At 35.4% G+C, this 21,476-nt stretch overlaps 1 protein-coding gene across 1 annotated transcript in view; it reads right to left on the reverse strand.

Annotated features, from left to right (window-relative positions):
* Nucleotides 1-21,476, reverse strand: part of LOC149089644 (uncharacterized) — a 123,585-nt gene that overhangs the window by 13,997 nt on the left and 88,112 nt on the right. Inside the window, exon 2 of the mRNA XM_089232876.1 lies at nt 12,707-12,901. Within this exon, the coding sequence (XP_089089002.1) occupies nt 12,707-12,709 (3 nt within the window). The 5' untranslated portion in view covers nt 12,710-12,901. The remainder of the gene's footprint in view (nt 1-12,706; nt 12,902-21,476) is intronic.

The raw sequence follows: 21,476 nt of genomic DNA on the forward strand, positions 1-21,476 counted from the left end.
CGGAAGATAGTCTACTTCATTAAAAAAATATATGGTATTTTGAAGGAGGGTTAATGATTTCTAATTGCCGCTTAAAGAGTCAAGTTACATACCTGAAGGGGCATACAAATTTTTGGAGATTTGTTCAGTCCTTGCCTATATAATAGTTATCTTCAAGTTTTTTTTTAATGAAGTAGGCTATCTTCCGGTTCTCAATACGTGCAAACTAAAGGGCCACGCACAATCTTGTCTATAACCGCCTTCATAGCCATCAAGGGCAGTCCCCTCTATCTAGGCAACGACGAGAAAAATTGAATTCGGTCGGTCGGTCGGAAAATTCCTACTCTATTTTTCACGGTAGGCCTATTCTATAAAATTTCACATGTTAACGCCATTATCGCTTTACATGTATTCTATGAAATTTCGCAAGGTACGCTATTATCGCGTTTTCCCTATTTTATAAAACTTTGCACGGTACGCTATTTTCGTGTTCAGCCATGAATTCGGTGAAGCAGACAATAAAACCTCTTCTGTCCGTGGGCCAGAGATGCGTGATACTGCTACCGCTTGAAAGTCAGAACCTGGTACATAAAGGGTGACCATATTCTACTGGGCATTACAAAATTTTAACTGTTATTTTTTTACGATAATGTCCCTTTTTTTTTTTTATTGAGGATTGTTATTTGATTTCATAACTTATAAGTTATATCATGATGATTGTAACTAAAATATCATCATAGTTAATTAAAGCCATTCTAAATATTCATCTCGCATATTTGTCAAAGTAATTTTTTTTTTTCGTGACAGTTTAATCCACTGCTTTCAATTTCTTGCCATTTGCGATTTTTCAGAGATTTCAGCGATGAATTGTATTGCAACTTGGAAAAAAAAAATTTGGTAATAATTGGTGGTGTCATATTTTTCGGTAGGGATGCCGATGTGCTGGTAATTCATCGATGCTGTGTGTGTGTATATATCGATGCATCGTATTGTATATATTGGATTCTTTTCTACCCGGAAACCTGTTAAATGAAAAACCTCTGAAACGCTGTTAAATTTGACCAGCTCTGTAGTAATTGTCGCTCTCTATCACTAAGAGAAAGAATTGATGTCATTGAATACAGTGATTTATGACGGTATCGACGGAAGATTATGCTCTTTATATAATAATGTGCAAATAGAAGTTTTATACAGGGTGATTAAAAAATAATCATCGGACTTCAAAGTAATATATTTTAAAAAGTGTATGAGAGATAGTGTAGAGTACTATAGAGTACACAGATAACAAGATGGATAATAACCTCGTAAGCAACAGAGACATATCAAGTGGTTTTTTTACACTACTTGTAAGTGTCCTCGTTTCGTTACACAGTACACATATACAAGTTAGTCCAATTCCTGCTCGATACAACATGTCAGAACCCAGGACCGTCGTGTGCCTTTTCAGGGCCACGGGGCAGACTTTTCCTTGGCGATCCTTCTTGAAAGGGTTATTATTATGCAAATAAGCATAAATTTCCCCCCCCCCCATTCGGCTTTTGGCCCTGAGTCAGTGCCCCGGTTGCCCCAGTCTAGTTACGGTCCTGTCAGAAGCCTATTGATCTTCGTAAAAGCAGTGGTTATTCTGTTCTTGAGCTTATTCAAAGTGGCTCGCTGTGGAGGCACGCACACAGCTTCTTCAATGAAACCGCAAACGAAAAAAGTCACAAAGAGTAAAAGACAGGAGACCTTAAAGACTCTTCTGATGGGATGGCGACTGTGCTCCATATATTCTTCGGTACGCTCGTTGCATTGAAACAAGCGATGAAGATATCGCATATTCCAAAACACAAAAAACTTCTAGAATATCGAATGTGTGGGAATAAAAATTCAATCTTTTTGATTCTCCATGTCGCGTTTACTATTTTTTTTAACACCCGATGATCGCTTTGAATCACCCTGTATATAAAACCGACATATCCGGCAACGTTAAGAAATTGTCAATGTCAGAGTCATCTCAAGAGGAAACTATATCTGTACCTCTCACACAGAACCATAATATCGTATGTCCATTTTTGTCAATTTTGAGATATCACTGTATCCTGGTTACCATTCTGTAGTTTAGCACCATAGAATTGTATTTCAGCTAAAATAATTTTTAATTAAAATTTGTAATGTACAACATGATAATTTTCGAGAAATTAACAAAATAATGAGATAAATTATTGTTTTCTCGTCATACTGCAAAATCATCCAAACGGACATACAATAGTATGGTTCTGTGGTACAGATATAGAAGAAGTAGAGTATGAGGAGCAAAAAAGCAATGCCAAAAACTATCCGGAAGTTTTAAAGTACTGGAATACATTTTTCCGTGTAAACACGATGACAGAAATGCATTGGATTCAGTCTTCTAGCTTAAAATATATTTTTAAATAGTTTGAATACTCAACAAAACCCACAAACACGGATTGATCAGTTTTTATTCAAACGATCTAAATTCAGTATGCAAACTTTGTATAATATTTCTTTTGTAATTTGAGTTGCGTATCTGTGTAATAATTATGCAATTTCATGACTTTAAACTCATTTTATATTATCAGAATTCCGTTCTTTTTCATGAAATGAACCATTTCAGTTATTACTGTGTTTTACAGTTTCAACAGCAACCCCCCATCAGATAAAGTCACCCCTCTTTTACGGAAAACTGTCCACAAAAGATGTGTTTCACTGTACTGACGTTTCAGGTTATTCTGTCTTCCGTGAATATTGTAATATTTAAATATTACCATTCAATTATTTATATCTCCCTTCAAATCTTTTTCAGAGTTTAGAACCACCCTTTCGAGTAATTTCGAACGTTTTCACTCCAAATCTACATTATCCACTGCGTGCTGATAATATTCCCGTCTCAACGTATTCTAATCAATACGCACAAATATCAATATTATCTTATATATTATTCAGAGTCATTTGAATAATGTATGCAGTTTATTTTGACGGTTTCACATCGCGTGAGGAGACATCCAAAATAAATTATAAATTTCTTAGAAGTGTAGAAGGTGGGGGAGAATGACTGTTTCTTTTCCTATCTCTTGAAATGGTGTCCATTTTTTTTGCTGACATGATCAAAGAGAGATATCAAAAAAGACATCCGAGGTTGTACTTAGATCATATCAACATGACGGTGTCTATATAAAAGTCGAAGAGAAAATTATTCGAAATTTTCTTTTTCCAATTTGAGGTTCTAGGACACTCTATATCCTTGAGTCCCGAAGCGCCTTCGCGTGCGCTCGCTCTTACGTGTTAACACTCTTTGGCTTTTCCGTGCTTCGAAGTGAATTGAACTCACGCGAGGTCTAAATCGAAATCGTATCTGCTTGTGTGTGAGAGAGAACCAAATTACTCTCATGGTATTATAAGAGAGTTGTTTACCTTATTTCTATAAGACCCACTACATCCACCGTAAGATCTTGGTAAACAGTTGGAATCTCTCAGAAAACGAATCCTAGGATTCATCCTGCTTTATTTATTTTTTTTTCGTCAATATTTTTGACGTGAATGGGTCATGTAAATCTACCTGATCGAACCGTCAGCGAATCAGAAAAAAGTTGGTGTAACAAAAGTACTTTAAACGATCATATTTCATGAAGCGTAATGTAAATGCTTTTGGCATCTACGAATAAATCTGATTCAGAAAAATCAGAGATCAAATCAAATAATTCACAGCGAACAAGGCTCTTCGGCATGTTTAGAATGTCCACCCAGTGGCCGCCTACAACTACTGTTGCAGCATCACTTGCCGAAGGCTCCATAAAAAAGCACTGTACGATCGCGTACCACGTGGTTGAATTCCAGCAACCGTTAAACCGGGTTTTCCTAGGAGCAAGTTTTCTGTGGCGCTAATCAGCGTTTACGCACTGCACCAGGCGCTGAAATTCTAATTCTAGGAAAACCCGGCTTTAGAGGGACAGGATTGAAGTGGTGTCGTTAAGCGGTCACGTTCTTGATTTTTAGGAACCGGTGTTTGTATCGTGTTGACGATCTCTGCGGAGCAACTTATTCAAGTGGAGGACTAGTTCGCATTCATGCCTCAAATTTCGAGAAAACCGCAGAAAACCGGCAAACACTTGCTGCCAATGGAGTTCGAACCTGAACCCTCAAGATGAAGTCCAGGACAGAGTATGAATATTTTTAAATAATAAAAATAAATCAATAACTTTGATGAGTAAATAAAAAATGTTCCTACGGGGCTCCGCCATAAAAATTATACACCAGAAAGGACTCCACGAGTCAAAAAAGGTTGAGAATTGCTGGTCCAGGACATTGCTTACATGATCGCACAACGCCACTTCTTACAACTGTAAACCCCTTCATTTTCTTCCGAGTAATATCTATCTATCTATCCATCCATCTCTCTCTCTATCTATCTATCTATATATCTATCCATCCATCTCTCTCTCTATCTATCTATCTATATATCTATCCATCCATCTCTCTCTCTATCTATCTATCTCTTTATCTATCTATCTCTTTATCTATCTATCTATCTATCTATCTATCTATCTATCTATCTATCTATCCATCCATCCATCTCTCTCTCTCTAACTATCTATCTATCTATCAATCTCTCTCTCTCTCTATCTATCTATCTATCCATCTCTCTTTCTCTCTCTCTCTCTCTCCTTTCTCTCTCTCTCTCTCTCTCTCTTTCTCTCTCTCTCTCTCTCTCTTTCTCTCTCTCTCTCTCTCTTTCTCTCTTTCTCTATCTATCTATCTATCTATCTATCTATCTATCTATCTATCTATCTATCTATCTCTCTCTATCTATCTATCTATCTCTCTCTATCTATCTATCTATCCATCTCTCTTTCTCTCTCTTTCTTTCTCTCTCTTTCTTTCTCTCTCTTTCTTTCTCTCTCTCTCTTTCTTTCTCTCTCTCTCTTTCTTTCTCTCTCTTTCTTTCTCTCTCTCTCTCCCCCTTTCTCTCCCCCCCCCCTTTCTCTCTCTCTCTGATTACTCTGTAATCATAAAGCATATGTTAACATTAAAACTCCCGGTGCCATGCCTATGATGCAGCCTTCCCTCTATTTTCATATAAGAAACACAAGAAACTCTCTTCAGCTGTAACTGTATTTTAAAATATATCCTCACATCGCTTTCCTACCATTATTATTATTTCCGGGACAGATAGAATAGTTTCCCAGAATATATATCGATCAGACATGTGTCACATACTATGGATTGAAGGGGGGAAAAAAAAGGATAAATACAATGGAGACACACAGAAGAACTCGAAACACATCATTAAAAGGCTCGGGAAAAAAAACCATATAATAAGAAATAAAGTGTCGAGAGAAAATAAAACGGAATAACGAATGGGACCTTGTTTTCCAGTTCCCGTAGAATAGAATAAAAAACGTATCAAAAAGCGATGAACTGTGTCACGGAAAGCCTTCGCAAATCAATAATATAATACATTTAGCTCCATAAAGTCGTATCTCTTTTATAGAAAAGTTGAATTGAGGTTCTTCTCTCTTCGATTTTCTTTTTTACTTTGTATTGATTGCGACTGTGCGTTGGAGCCAATTTTCTCATACCGTATATAACTATGTGTATAAACCCCTGAAGCAAGAGACGCTCGATCGAAACAGATGGTCGTCTAAATATATGTGTGTGTGTGTATATATACTTTTCTTTCTGCGATGTATACATATAGTGTACTTATGCTTCGGGATACCTCCCATTTCGTTCCAAATTCTATGCATTTAGTATTCTTAGTAGTGATGTTTTTTTTGTGTGTTATTTTTCACGCCCATGTGTATAAAATATAAATTTGTGGGAAAATTGCATATTGTAATGAATTCGGAATGTTTCTTAAGCCATTGAAGATTATTTATTCATATTTGGTACAGTATAGAGGGTGATTATTTAATTCCTCTTGCCATATTCTACTGGCGAACCGTTGATCCTAGACGCATACTTCCAGTTAGAAAAAGCGTTCAAACAACCGTGTAAACTCAGATATATACGTCTTTTATGTTGCTAGAGGTTGTATAGATATTAAAATAAAATAATTAAGCTGTTCACATTTAAGTATGAATAATATACAGTACTACGAAATGTTTAAAACGTATAGAACTAAGTTTGAGGTGACTGAGAATTTCAGTTAGCTAGTGCCTAGCTGGACAAATCTATAGCCCAACATTCTCGGGCATGTAAAAATTTCGACTCTGTATGCATTCTTTTTGGCCACCTGCCCGACACGTGCGGATAAAAATATTTTAAAAATATCCCTGTCTCTGTTTTTCATCGATGAGGATGCAAGTGTTAGCGCACACACGTGATAAATTCCAAGAAGCCCTCCAAAGGGCTTCATCCTGCCCTGGAAAGGCGTTCCTATAGAAAAGTATTGTTCCATAGCCTACCCTCTACGCAATAAATACCTAGGCTGACCTCTTTTATAAAAATATGGGAAACCATAAAAAAAATTTCAAATTCAAGTAAGAAAAAATGATGATTTCGCACAAAATTTGTTTCCAAGTTAATTAATAATGCCAACTATAGTAGTCAAAAAATTGTGAAAGACAAATAAACTTGCCAACTACCGCTAAAATTACTAAAAAATCGCCACTGGCAAGAATTATATTGATACTGCAAGTCACAATGAGTAAAAATGTAATTCACTAAAAACGCATGTGCTTGACAAATATGTGTGATGAATATATTTATATATATGACTGTACTTCATCACACGCACACTCCGACCATATAGCTATAGCTCTATTTGGTTGGAAGTGAAGGTGCCATCTCTAGGTGGTCACCTCAAGCTCATTTAAGTAGCATATCTTGATCGCTATTCCCCCCCCCCCCCCCAGTTTCAACCTGGAACCAGACAGTAACCTTCTTTCTCTGGCATCTATCACCACACCACTTGGGCGTTTATTTATGTGACTAAAAATTATTATGGGGTCATGATTATCACATAGTTTATACGTTATGGAAAAACAATCTTTGTTCTTAACTTCAAAAATATAAATAAGCCTCATTGAAAACAAAGGAAAAAGGGGACTTTTTATGAAAAAAAAAGTTCGGATGAACAAATTAAAGGATAATAGGTAAATGTGGTGAGCCTATAAAAATTTCTGCCCGTAAGCATCAGAAATACCGTAAATATGGCCCGTGGACTGAAAAGGTTGTACATCCCCGGTGTAGAGGATATTTTGAATTCAAAATATTTATCCGTTCTCAACTTAGCATCTGTGCATAGGCGTTAACTTCTATCCGGCTCACGAACCCAAGCCCCCCCCCCCCAATATATACCTCGTATTCACCACCGCCTCCGTAATATGTATAGAAATATTGGGTTTGCCCTTCCCCCCCCAATATTTACAATATTTTACGCCTATGCATTAACCGAGAGAGAGAGAGAGAGAGAGAGAGAGAACTTTAGCTGAGAGATAGGGAGATACTTGGAAGAAAACTTGAGAATATGCACGTCTAACATTCGACTTCACAAAGAAAAAAAAAAAGATAACGTACGAAAGCTTCAAACTCAGATATCTAATTAAGCTGTGGTTCACGAGAATTTTAATTAACCTTTAATTACAAATAAAAACTGCAATAAATTAATTATATAATAACAAAATTGAATTATTGAAACTACTTTTTTTTTAAAAAATCTCAATTTAAGTGTTATGAGGAGGTTCAAACTGTATGTTCTATTGCCGCGAGGTAAAGAAAAGTTGAAAAACATTGAACTAGTTAGCTGTATAGCATTTAGCTCATTTTTTTATATTTATATCACAAAATATTATTTTTTTCTTATTTTAATTATTTACTATATTCATATTTTAAATACAAAATCGGAAGCCAAAACAGGCAAATTGCCCAACGATATGGCTGGAGAAAAATCAATCGGTCAAATCAATATTTATTTTTATTTATTTATTAATTATTATTATTATTATTATTAGTTTACATTCTGCGGAATTGTTATCAATATTATCATTTATTATGACATTTATTATTTATCAATATTATCATTTATTATGACATTTATTATTTATCAATATTATCATTTATTATGACATTTATTATTTATCAATATTATCATTTATTATGACATTTATTATTTATCAATATTATCATTTATTATGACATTTATTATTTATCAATATTATCATTTATTATGACATTTATTATTTATCAATATTATCATTTATTATGACATTTATTATTTATCAATATATTTATTACTTATTATTAATTTATTTTATATTTTAAATAAAAATTGGCAACATGATCAAAAATGACGGGCTCTTGTTATTCTTATTTGTGTAGTCATAACAGAATGAAATTCAAAAAATTGGATTATTAAATTGCCATGCATTTTGTTTCTTTCCCTTCAGAAAGACATGTTAAAAACTTTCGTATTTTTATCCGTAAATATGATTTAAAACTGGATAATCCTGGGTTTTCTAAAAACTGGTGTTTCTCAAAAAAATTTATTGATTCTAACGATGAAAATTTTGGTCATTTCTTGAGAGTATGGTAGAAAAAAAATAAGTATGGGAGAATATTGTAAGAAAGTGAAAGTTTCGTCACGGATAAAGGAAGAGTTTGGAGAAGAAAAATAAAACTTTGTCAACGAGATTAAGGACGGTGTGAAAATCGAATTTAGGAGGTGTTAAATCCCGTTTTACATCATCACGCGCTCCAGTTTTTTTAAAGCTTCTTCTCCCACCTTCCAAGAAAATTCAAATTCAATTTAGCCGCTCTCTTTTTATATTAAATTTATGAACATTCGTAAATGTCAATCACATCCGGGAGCTCTCGTGACGTATAACTCGCTTTAGCGCGTGATATATTTTTTTTTAACCCACGTTTTCATTCGAACGATGTGGAATCGAAAAGTGAATTTCAAAAAGTCGATAAAATAAAATTCAGAAAATTCAATAAATAATGTCATTCAAAAGAACATTATTGTATTTAGTAGTAACATGTTTTTAGAATATTAAGTTTTATGTAATGTCCCGCATTATTGGAATGAGTAAAAAGTTTTGCAAGTCATTTACGGGGTGGTTTCAACTTAATTGGCCCTGTTTGGAGCAGTTTAGCGAAAATTCTATTCGAAATTTTATTATGGGATTCGTTGGATGAGTTAAGAGGCCCCTGTGACAGTATTTGGCAGGCAAAAAAAATTGACAAGCTCAAACTTTTGCACAAGATGTTTTAACCCTCTGTGATTAACCCCCATAAAAACGCATTTAAATTTTTCTTTTAGAAAAAACAGATTAGCATATTTTTAATTAGCATATTTTTAATTGAAACAATGCATCAACACAGCAATTTAAATAGTTAGAGTGGATTGGATTTTTAATGAGCTTAAATGGTTAATTAACGGCAAAACATACCAGTTAGCCTCGACTTTAATGCTATCTATAAACAGATAAAATCTTGATTAGCAAAGTTGAATAGTTTTTACCTTTAATTTTATTCCCAATCCCCCCTCAATTTTGGGAGCTTTTGTAAATCTCTGAACACATAAAACTTCAGCAGCTCTAAAAAATGAATCAAGTCTTTCTAGCTAGAAAAAAGTATTGCACTTCTGTGTTTAGCCGTATTTTGTACTGAAATTACAGCAAAAGATATACTTTCTAAAAACACCAAAAAAATTGTGAAAAGAAATGGGTAACAATAGGATTTTTTTTAGTATTTATCTGTCATGTATATTCAAACGTACATGGAATCACAGAAAGGGTTAATAAAATCTGTGTATTGTAAAACAAGCGACCTATTTATAGAGCATAAGGTTTCAAACATGTGTTAAGGAAACCCACGGGGATCCAGATTTTCGAGGAAAAAAACTGAAAAAGTTATATGATAGAGTCGACGCTCGTTATAACAACGTTTCCATTTCAACTACCGGTAGGGTAAGTCCCAAATGCTTTCGTATAAGAAATGTTTGATATGTATACCTTTCGACTTAACGACCGCCCTAAATGACATCCGTTTTTGACGAAACGATGGGTGTCGTTATATCGAGCGTCGACTCTACTGTTTACCAGAGGGTTGTGTGTCACAAGACAGAACGAAACGATGAACCTCTCCGCTAATGACTGAATACCAAGCGAAGTTAATTGGAAAGGAAATTCGCATTCCTCTGCGAGTAATGGAACCACCAACCTCGCTCTTTCCGGGCACGTGCTCTACCATCAAGCATAAGGGTGGATTCACATCCACAGGCACTCACCGTGTCGTGTCAGACACGGCGAGCATTCTTTAACATAAAAATGTCTGTCAGCTCCTGCGCAACCACGATACGATAGATATGAATACGTCCATTGGTTTTATGCTGAAGAATGTTTGCCGTGTCTGACACGACACGGTGAGTGTCTGTGGATGTGGATCCACCCTTAGGCTACAGAAGACAGACATTTTCTTTCCTGAGAGCACTGTGTTCCTTTGGGCTGCACTGTACAGCTCAATAGACAGCCTCCTAACTCTGCCACAGTTCGCAACGAAATTCTCGAACAAACTCTGTGGGTGATTCGGTTCCCCACGCAGGAAGGTGACTTTTCTTTCCAATTATCTTCGCTTGGTATCCAGTGTCATCTGTACTTCATATAATTAGGGGGGGAGAGGTTCATCGTATCATTATATGTCGCCATCTGGGGGCCAATTTCGTTGCGAGTTTATTGCTGAGTTAGGAGGCTATTGCGCAGTCCCGCTCAGCCCAAAAAAACACATTATTCTTAGGAAAGAAAATGTCGGTCCTCTGAAGCTTAATGGTAGAGCACGCGTCTGGAAAATACGAGGTTGGCGGTTCGATTCCTCACGCAGGAATGTGACTTCCTTTCCAATTATCTTCGCTTGGTATCCAACCGTCTATATTTCGCAAGACAGAGCCCCATTTCCCGAGAACTACTTCGGACCAGTGTTTAACATGCTGAAAATAGTTAAGCAATTTCGTGGACCTCCAGACGTGAGAGTAATAGTTTGCGGACTAGAAAAAAAATGGTAAATATAAGAAACAATTTGAGAAGCGGTAAAAGAATTAATATCGAAAATAATTTGCGGATAAGCAAAAAATAAATTTCGAAAATAATTTGAGTGTCGGCAAGAAATAAATATCAAAATTATTTTGTGGATAGTAAAAGCTGAATATATTTAGGGATAATTTGCGGACCGGCAGAAACAAAAAATAAATAGGAGGAAATAATTTGCAAAACTCACAATAAAACAAAATTGGATAGTAGAAATAATTGGCAAACCGGCTGGTGGCAAAGAGAAAAACTACGGCAGATTGAGAGACAGTATTTCATTTTATAAATTTGAAATTATGTAGCGGCTGGGTAGATTAGGCAAACTTTTTTGCGGGCTGACAGAAAATTGTCACGGACCAGCGGGCAAATAACACTGTTAGACCAGTTTTTAATCTTTTCACAACTACGGACCGGTAAAAGTGGATGGATGATTTCACGGACCGGAAAAAATGGAAGAATTAGTTCGTAGACAGGCCAAAAATGAATAAATGGAAGAAATAATTTGAAAACACTGAAAAACTAAATATAAATGGGAATACATAATCATTTTTGGACCGGCAAGAAATGGCTAAATAGGAGAAATAATTTGTGTAGACCGGCAAAAAAATAATGATAAATTGGAGAAATAGTTGTTTCTCCCATATCATTCCATTATTATTGTTATTATTTTCCCACAAATTATAATTTGCAGAACGACATAAAACTAAATAAATAGAAAAACTAATTCACGTACACGGATAGGAAAAAAATGAATACGGTAAATAGGGAAAATAATTTGCGGCAAGGGAAAATAATTTGCGGATCAATGAAAAATAGTTATTCTCACATATGCTAACGGCCGAAACAGAAATAAAATCCATCATAGAGACGGTATAACGCTTAAAATAAAATTCAAAATAATTTAGCGGCTTTGGTGAATTAGGCGGAATGTTTCACGGAAAATTCGTAGAAAATTCCTACGAACCAGCTGTTGAAGATCACTGTTCTAGATTGTACAGAACAGTCACTGTCACTGAATAGTCATGCTTTTCTAAGTCACTTTAATACTGTCGTTGAATTATAACCGCCCAGTGCTCAAGGGTGAATATACAGTTAGTTTTTGTTGATGTAAATTTGACGTGATACAATGAACTGTGATATATGCCAAACTCACTCAATAATCTCCGAGTAAAAATAGTACTGATAGTACATGGATGCGGCTTTGTGTGGCCAGGGTCAAGGCCTTGAAATCAAAATTTTCTTTTTGCCTACCAACCTTCTTCTGATAATCGAGTGTCTTCTGTTGAATCATCTGCACCAGCTTTTTGCTAAATATTGATGCTGTCGAATCTCATGTTGCTTTAGCTATGTTATGGCCCCATTCGAGCTCTCAAAACATTTTCACTTTTAACGGCGTTTCACGTTCAGTTTATTATAACCAAGCAATTATATTATTAAGCACAAATTATAACCAAGCAATATTTAATGTATCGCAATGTACACTTTTTCTTAGAGATTAAATTTCCATTGGTGATTTGCTTCTGTCACAGGGCATACTGTAAAAGCCGCAAACTGCTTGCAAGTAAATATTCAAAAACGTTTGACTCTCCTAAATATTTCAAACTTCGCGTTGTCTCGTGCGTAGAAATGTAAGTCAGCCGTTACTAATAAGGATAAAAATATGAAAGTAAGAGAGGTAATGCTGCAGGTTTATTTCTTACCATGATACGCCTTCACAGTCGGGAAATTCGGCGTCAGACTAAGAATACAGCGTCATACATATTCGTAATCCATAATATCGAATGAATCAACTGATCGCATGCTGATTCGAACGTGGCGACGCTGTGCACATCTGGTAGTGCCTTGAACTTGTCGAGGCTCCAAATTCTTACGGTGAAGGTAGTTTTCTGGACTACCTGTGAAGAGAAATATGTCGAGATTAGACGATGAAATATTTGCATAATATTCACCTGAAATTATTGGTATTTGATTAAATAAATTGTCTTCTTAAACGGCAGGTATCGATTCAGTTACAAAATCGAAAAAAAGTTTTGACTTTCATGACGTTTATTTGATCAATGATCTCTATTAATTTAGTTTCAGTATTTAATATTACGTCGTACTTAGATTTCGATAACGCTAGGCTTACGGCGAAAGTTCAAAAACACCGACGTTACATTCAATTGCCTTCAGTGATTAGTTCTGTGCTCAAAATGTAATAACTCAATTTTTTCAAAATTTCACGGAGCAAATTTGTGAACAATATTTTGTAAAAATGTGATGGTGGCTTTTAGAGTTATTGTAATTTAACCCCGTTGGTTCCTCATAAACTGAAAGAGATAGACGAAATTTTGTCTCATTCCAAAATTTTTACGAACGAGACTCCAGAATGCGAACAACTCAATTTTTTGGGAAAAGTGATTTGTGACATTTTGCCATTGTCTTGATCCTTTCTTCTTTAATTTATATTTTTCTTTGATTCAAAATTGGAATCCATTCACCCAGGTTCGAATAAATATTGCAGGATCAAGACAAGGGGTTTAGCAATCCATAACATGAGAGAAAACAACACAACACTTTCATGAGCAAGTAAATCAGAGTCAAATTTTAAGGAAAAGAAGATATTTAATTTTTAACAATAGAAAATAATGGTTCAGGTAGCTAACTTTTAACAATTAAAAGGGTTATACAGATAAATGTAAACATCTACAGAAGGTTAGATTTTCCGAGACAAAAAAAACAACATCGCTTTACAATGATTTAAATAAAAAAAACTTACATATTATCGTTCTGTCTATTTATGCAAACTACGGTTGAAGCTCGAAAAGGTGAGCATGGAGGTTTGTCCATAATGAAGACGGAATTATTTTCCCGCATATTCTGCAGGTCACTGGCGGCTAGGAATCTTTCCTGTTGTTAGGAACACCTTTCCGGAGCAGGTTCGTAGGAGCACTCCTGTTGTTAAGAGCACCTCTCAGGAACAGGTTGGTAGGAGCACTCACCGACTGGTTACTATCGCTAGCTGGCTACTATCGGCCTTTTGGAAGGCGAGGCCGTCCTCATAGTAATTGCTGGAATGACCATTGATCCAGACCCTCCATCCATATGATTTCTGCTCTTTCGTGCAATCGTTATTTATCAAATAGTGGTAGATGCACGCGATTTACTCGAGAACACAGGAGCGTGAAGGCTACATTTCGAGTAGCGTAATTATTTTCAACGAGGCACATAGTAAATTCAAATCACCAGCGAGCGAACATATATAACTCGCGCAAGCTTCAATTACAAGCGAGAGCAAAAACTCTCCACCGACAGTAAGTAGCGTTGGAAAATTATCTCCCGAGACTGCCAGTGAATTTTCCCAGAGGGTATGTTAAAAAGGCCCCTTGGCGATCCAAAACTATATGAATTTGTACTGAGTACAGGTCCTGAAGGGAACTATTCGGCGTTTTAATTTACAGTTGGCGGAGAAGGGAGAGAGAGGGGGAATTGAGGTACAACAGAAAAAGGGGAAAATCTTAAGGGGACCGTTAAGACCTTCGGAGAATTCTTCTCGCCAAGGATCCTTACTCACACCCCCTGAAAAACAAACATTACCTTATATGGCTCGATGACCATCTCTTTCACTCTCTTACAACCCTTTGTAATTCGACCCGTGTTTCTCATCTGGGGCCCCAAGGCAGCAGTACCGTGTACAACTGTATCTTAAGGCCTAAACTTTTTATTGAATAGATTTTGCTTTCCACTATTATTATTATTATATGCACCATAATATATACAATTAAATATCGGTATAATCAAATGATTAATTATGCCACTGTACAAATAAAACATAAGACAAAAATCTATTCAATATAATAATCTTTTCTTTTCTCTACCATTAAAACTATTTTAAGATTAAGTTAATGTAATGTTATGATGAATTTTGCCAATTCAACATAACATACTCCCTTCGGTTTCCCCAGAATTTTCAGAATGAAAATTCCACGCGAAGAACGGCAAAAGCTAGCCTTAAATTATGAGGTCCCTAACATGTTAAATGTTACAATCGAGGGCGAAAAGATTACGTTAAAGCCAATGTGAGAAACACGAATCTAAATAATATGCATATTACACAATGATCTGTATGGCTCATCAGGCAAATGTGAAAGATGATAGGGAGTGAAATATATATACTAAAATACAAAAAAAAAAATATATATACAACACCAGAAAATATGTGAACACAAACCAAAACTACGTGCATATACATATTCATAATATAAATGTGAGAATATACGTGAGTTCTTCAGTAGGGACACAATCGCTACACACTATTAAACATAAAAACGATGTGCGAGAGTTTCAAAACACATGTGTACAGTTCAATGCTTACAATTTCCCAATCTGATTTTGATACGTTAGTATCATTCTCGTCGATAAGGATGCAGCTACGGAAAAGGAAGAAGTGAAGCCTGGATACTGTGCTGGTTGGATATGGAGGACAACACAATGCAACACAGAATTTATTGAATTTGGTCTATTGTAGATCCAATCAACGCAACATCACTGATTGACTGCCCCCGATCGCAAGAAGCATTCTCATCAAGGAAGTGTTCAATGGCCAATTGAAACACTAGTTAGGAATAATGCCAACAATAATATCAGATATGAACGGTGTATATGTAAGCACAACTCATATTATGTAATCTCTGCGGTACATCGATTTATCTGTTACTAGCTCAACAATCTAGTTAACACTGAACTTGACATATAATTGCATAAGGAAAAAAAAATTTGACTATAAACACATTATCTTAATTCTTCCTAATAACAATCAATCATAGCTTGATAAGGGTTTTCTCTATAACCCTTATCCTACACATATTCCACATCTTCGTTTTCATGAAATATTTATCATTGTTTCATGACATAACTAACATGGTATGTAAATCATCACACACATTCATAAAAATGTAAACAGTTTTCATTGGATCTTATTAAAACAAAATATCATTGTCGTGTGACACATATGGATCCACATTCAGAAATTTACAAAATAACGAAACTTTCCCAAACAACTGAATATATACAAATTTAGGGACATAACTTTCGAATACTAATAATAATATATAAAAGAATTCTGTGCCAATGAGTATAAACATAATTTTAAGGTACAAGAAAATATTTAATTTTTAACAATAGAAAATAATGGTTCAGGTAGCTAACTTTTAACAATTAAAAGGGTTATACAGATAAATGTAAACATCTACAGAAGGTTAGATTTTCCGAGACAAAAAAAACAACATCGCTTTACAATGATTTAAATAAAAAAAACTTACATATTATCGTTCTGTCTATTTATGCAAACTACGGTTGAAGCTCGAAAAGGTGAGCATGGAGGTTTGTCCATAATGAAGACGGAATTATTTTCCCGCATATTCTGCAGGTCACTGGCGGCTAGGAATCTTTCCTGTTGTTAGGAACACCTTTCCGGAGCAGGTTCGTAGGAGCACTCCTGTTGTTAAGAGCACCTCTCAGGAACAGGTTGGTAGGAGCACTCACCGACTGGTTACTATCGCTAGCTGGCTACTATCGGCCTTTTGGAAGGCGAGGCCGTCCTCATAGTAATTGCTGGAATGACCATTGATCCAGACCCTCCATCCATATGATTTCTGCTCTTTCGTGCAATCGTTATTTATCAAATAGTGGTAGATGCACGCGATTTACTCGAGAACACAGGAGCGTGAAGGCTACATTTCGAGTAGCGTAATTATTTTCAACGAGGCACATAGTAAATTCAAATCACCAGCGAGCGAACATATATAACTCGCGCAAGCTTCAATTACAAGCGAGAGCAAAAACTCTCCACCGACAGTAAGTAGCGTTGGAAAATTATCTCCCGAGACTGCCAGTGAATTTTCCCAGAGGGTATGTTAAAAAGGCCCCTTGGCGATCCAAAACTATATGAATTTGTACTGAGTACAGGTCCTGAAGGGAACTATTCGGCGTTTTAATTTACAGTTGGCGGAGAAGGGAGAGAGAGGGGGAATTGAGGTACAACAGAAAAAGGGGAAAATCTTAAGGGGACCGTTAAGACCTTCGGAGAATTCTTCTCGCCAAGGATCCTTACTCACACCCCCTGAAAAACAAACATTACCTTATATGGCTCGATGACCATCTCTTTCACTCTCTTACAACCCTTTGTAATTCGACCCGTGTTTCTCATCTGGGGCCCCAAGGCAGCAGTACCGTGTACAACTGTATCTTAAGGCCTAAACTTTTTATTGAATAGATTTTGCTTTCCACTATTATTATTATTATATGCACCATAATATATACAATTAAATATCGGTATAATCAAATGATTAATTATGCCACTGTACAAATAAAACATAAGACAAAAATCTATTCAATATAATAATCTTTTCTTTTCTCTACCATTAAAACTATTTTAAGATTAAGTTAATGTAATGTTATGATGAATTTTGCCAATTCAACATAACACCATCTGACCACAGAGTTTATCCAATCGAATGTGATAAAAGGTTAATTTCCAAACCACAGGAGTTTTCAACCTTTCACATACATGGTGGGCCAAAATAAAATTTTTTATGGGGCTCGCCGATATTGTTTAGCTTTATAATAAACATTTTTGTTGCAAAAAAGATTGGCATCTTTATTGAAATTTCTTCATTACAATTGGCATTTTAATTAGAATTTCTGTTGCGATAATTTTTCTTTTTTTGTGTAATAATTGTATGGAAGTAGTATTGTTTGGTTTCATAATTCGTTGATTTCGTTTGATAATAAACATTTATTCGAAACATAATTATTTGATGTTAAGTTACTTTTTGGCGTATTAATTTGCATTTTGTTTTCCATTTCTACTTTTTTATAATTAAAATTTAGTGCCTTTACTTGTACATGAGAATCGGCGGCATCATAAATCCAAAAAATGTTGTTATTATGGACTCAACAAGTCACAATATAAACACTCCCAAAAGCATTTCAACAACCATTAGCCGAATATGTAAGAATATTCTACTCTAAGGGGAAAATAGTTATCGATACTCTCTTGGTGGAATGGCACCAGAGAGATCATCTGCCGTTTCTCATTCGTTTGTATGGTCTAGCATCGGAATGATTCTGCCTGTAACACGATCATCGGAACAATGTTCCAATACATACATACTCACCGTCTCTCATGTCCATAGTCATAGACAATAATCGTACAATAAAACATCACAAAGTAGTCTAGTTTCTAATCTCGTTAATCGATACCACATTCATCATAATATAATGCAGCGTTTCTCAACCTTTCTAAACCCAAGGACCAGTAAAATGTCTGAAACGATTCGAAACTATGTTTATTTAAATTTGTAATGCTTACTAAAATCGTGGTTTTTAATAATTATTATGATAAGTATGGCTATAAATGCAAATATTCATCTTACGTATTTGTCAAGCTCAATTAAGGATTTTGCCGACTGTTAGCACCGTTTTTGGTGACAATTGTCGACGTCCCGTATTTTACCGGATTTAAGATCGCAGCAGTTCACTTATTTTTGGCAATAGAATATGGGTAATCAAGTAATTTGAATAGCTTTTTTTTCGTCAAATATATTTTTGTTTACTGCGATTTGTAGCTGAAGTTTATTTCCCAACCCTTCACCCATTTTTGCAGTAATTAGCAAATTTGTCATAAATTACATCTCTTGGCTACAATTAGTAATATCCCGCATTTAGGATCATGCAAATCGCAGAAGGAAAAAATCTATAATCGGGATATTAAATGCTCCAAAAATATTGCAAATTGGGTTCTTAAGATCCGAAAAATAGGAGAAAATGCTAATTGTCACCAAAAAACGCCACAGTGACAAAATCACCAATTAATGCTGAAATTGCAGTAAAAATCAGCAATGGACGGGAAAAGATGGGCCACTGGAAATCGCAGTGGATTGATATACTTCCGTGATATACAGTTCACGGAGAAAACGCTGAACGGGACAAATATGTAGGAAAAAATACATTTCGCCCCGTATATATAATCATCCTAATATAATTCATAAGATAGGAAAATTATCTCCTTTCAAGATGACAAATTTAAATGAGCTTCATTCAATAAAAAAGTCAATAAAAAGTTTCCAGAAGTGCAAGAATTCCCCCATAAAATATCGTCCCTATGGTCAAATATTTGATGCTGTAAATTAGTGGTCCGTCCGATGTTTTTCGCACATTTTACTAATCCCTGAATTCAAAAAATTTGATACAAACGCTGTATAGACAATACTCGAGCTGTATAGTAGAACCTCCCCCCTAAACTGACACTCTTCTGATCTTCGGTTGCGGGGAATAAATTTTAATACACGGGGTGATTATAAAAAAACTATCCCGGCATATGGGCCCCTAACTATCATACCATTCACAGAAACTGAATGAAATTTTGGCGTAAGGTATTTTGAGGTATGCGCTCAAGAATGATATGGAAAGCAACAGTGTCACTCTAACAGTTACGGTTACAGTGAGAATTTTTCGAAAATATCAAAAGGCAACACCAAGTTTTTTGTATTGGAATGCGATCTCCATACTGAAAAACACTAAATAGCGTTGGAATGGCACCTGTAGCACGAAAATCCCCGGAGCTAGGCAAGGAAAAAGTAAAAAGGACTTTGCCGTGCACCAGAGCATTAATGTTCGTTTCATTCGGCTGAGATCCCAGCCTGATTAGTCCTCCACAAGGTCATGTGGGAAATTTGTGAAACACAATAAAATGCTTTATTTTATGCTGCTTCTCTGTGCTTATTGGTTGTCCTCACTTTTAGCCTATCTACCGCCGGTGATTTTCATGCTGCAGTTGCCGTTCGAACGCTATTTAGGGTTTTTCACAATGGAGATCACATTCCAATACAAAAAATTTGGTGTTGCCATTTGATATTTTCCAAATTTTCTCACTGTAACCGTAACTGTTAGAGTGACACTGTTGTTTTCGATATCATTCTTGAGCGCATACGTCAAAATACCTTATGCCAAAATTTCATTCTGTTTCTGTGAATGGTATGATAGTTAGGGGCCCATATGTCGGGATAGTTTTTTTATAATCACCCTGTATTTCACTCCTCGTTAGTGAACACTCTCGATAGTGGACATTAAAATCAGGCAAACTCAAAATACTTTTTTCAATCTTTAATTTATTAGTTTTTGGTCAAATACCGAGAATTTATCACATTCAACTATGATTATATTTAATCCCAAGCTCGTGTTGTTGAATATGATAAATCATCAATTAACTACTTAATTATGTGAACATAACTATGGTCCAGGATGGTGAATTCGAATGGTGATGTTGATTTTGTTTGTTGATACGTGTAGAGAACGTCAACATTACTACACTGTTATGAATGCTTTCATCTCATTCACACTTATTTTTATTTAATTCAATTTTTATTGCAAGATATCTGTCATGCACGTTTCATGTACAGATAAAAATAATTAATTGGTTTAATGAAGAGAAGAAAGGTTATAAATTTTTCAATATTCGTCAGACTTTCCAACTTTATTTGGGAATTATGTATAATAGCCGGTAAAAGTGACAAATGTGGTGGAAATTTAATAAAACATTCTTTATCGAGACGATTGGTGATAATGCATAACCACCAGTGTGTCACTCTTACACACAGTAGCATATACATCTGAATATTAAAATGCATAGGAAGTAATTGCGACTGAAACCAAATTTCGTATAAATATGAAAATCGTATAAACGAGGTTCTACTGTATATCGTACCTCCCCATAGCGGAGAAAATATTTAGTCCCATGCATGTCTCGTTATCGAAAGGTTCTACTGTAGATATACATACTTTTTTCGCGAAAAATAAGAATTTATTCGAGTGAAAAGAAACGCCATAGAGAAAAAAAATTATTTCCTTAAATTGAAAATTTCTCTCCTATTATTCGATGGATTGCTTTATACGAATTTCAAAGACCGTATTGTGTGTATCGTACGAAGTCTATACCCGGTAACTCTCTAAAAAAAATAAATAAATAAAGCTCTTTTTTGAAACATCTTGATATACTCCAGTGTTATAATATTACGGGACGTCGCGCTTATTCACGGTGTATGTGTGCGTCTTCGAGAAATCTCCAGGACACAGTAACTGAGGAATGTGGTACGTAAGAGAAAATAAAATTGGATGAAAAGAAGCTTCTTTTTCCGCTCGCTCGAGCTTTCCCCTTGCGACAGCGACTAGTTCATAGATAATGATTTCCCTCGACCACACACGCATTGATAACCTATCGATCAATAAGAAGCAAGATAACAATAAAAAAAAACTTTTTTTTGTTCGGTAACAGTATATACTATATCTAGAACGTTTCGGTCGGTTATTGCGTTTAATGCTCCTACTACCAAGAATATAAGAACAAAATGTTATCAATTTTTTTACCGAGATGATTTGCTAATAACTGACGATGGTTAATATCTTCGATTTAGATAAGTGTTTTTGTTATCA

Source organism: Pholcus phalangioides, unplaced genomic scaffold (assembly GCF_987345545.1).
Source record: "Pholcus phalangioides strain wild (caught in Gottingen) unplaced genomic scaffold, Ppha-v1.0 ptg000001l_1, whole genome shotgun sequence".
Taxonomy (NCBI): domain Eukaryota; kingdom Metazoa; phylum Arthropoda; class Arachnida; order Araneae; family Pholcidae; genus Pholcus; species Pholcus phalangioides.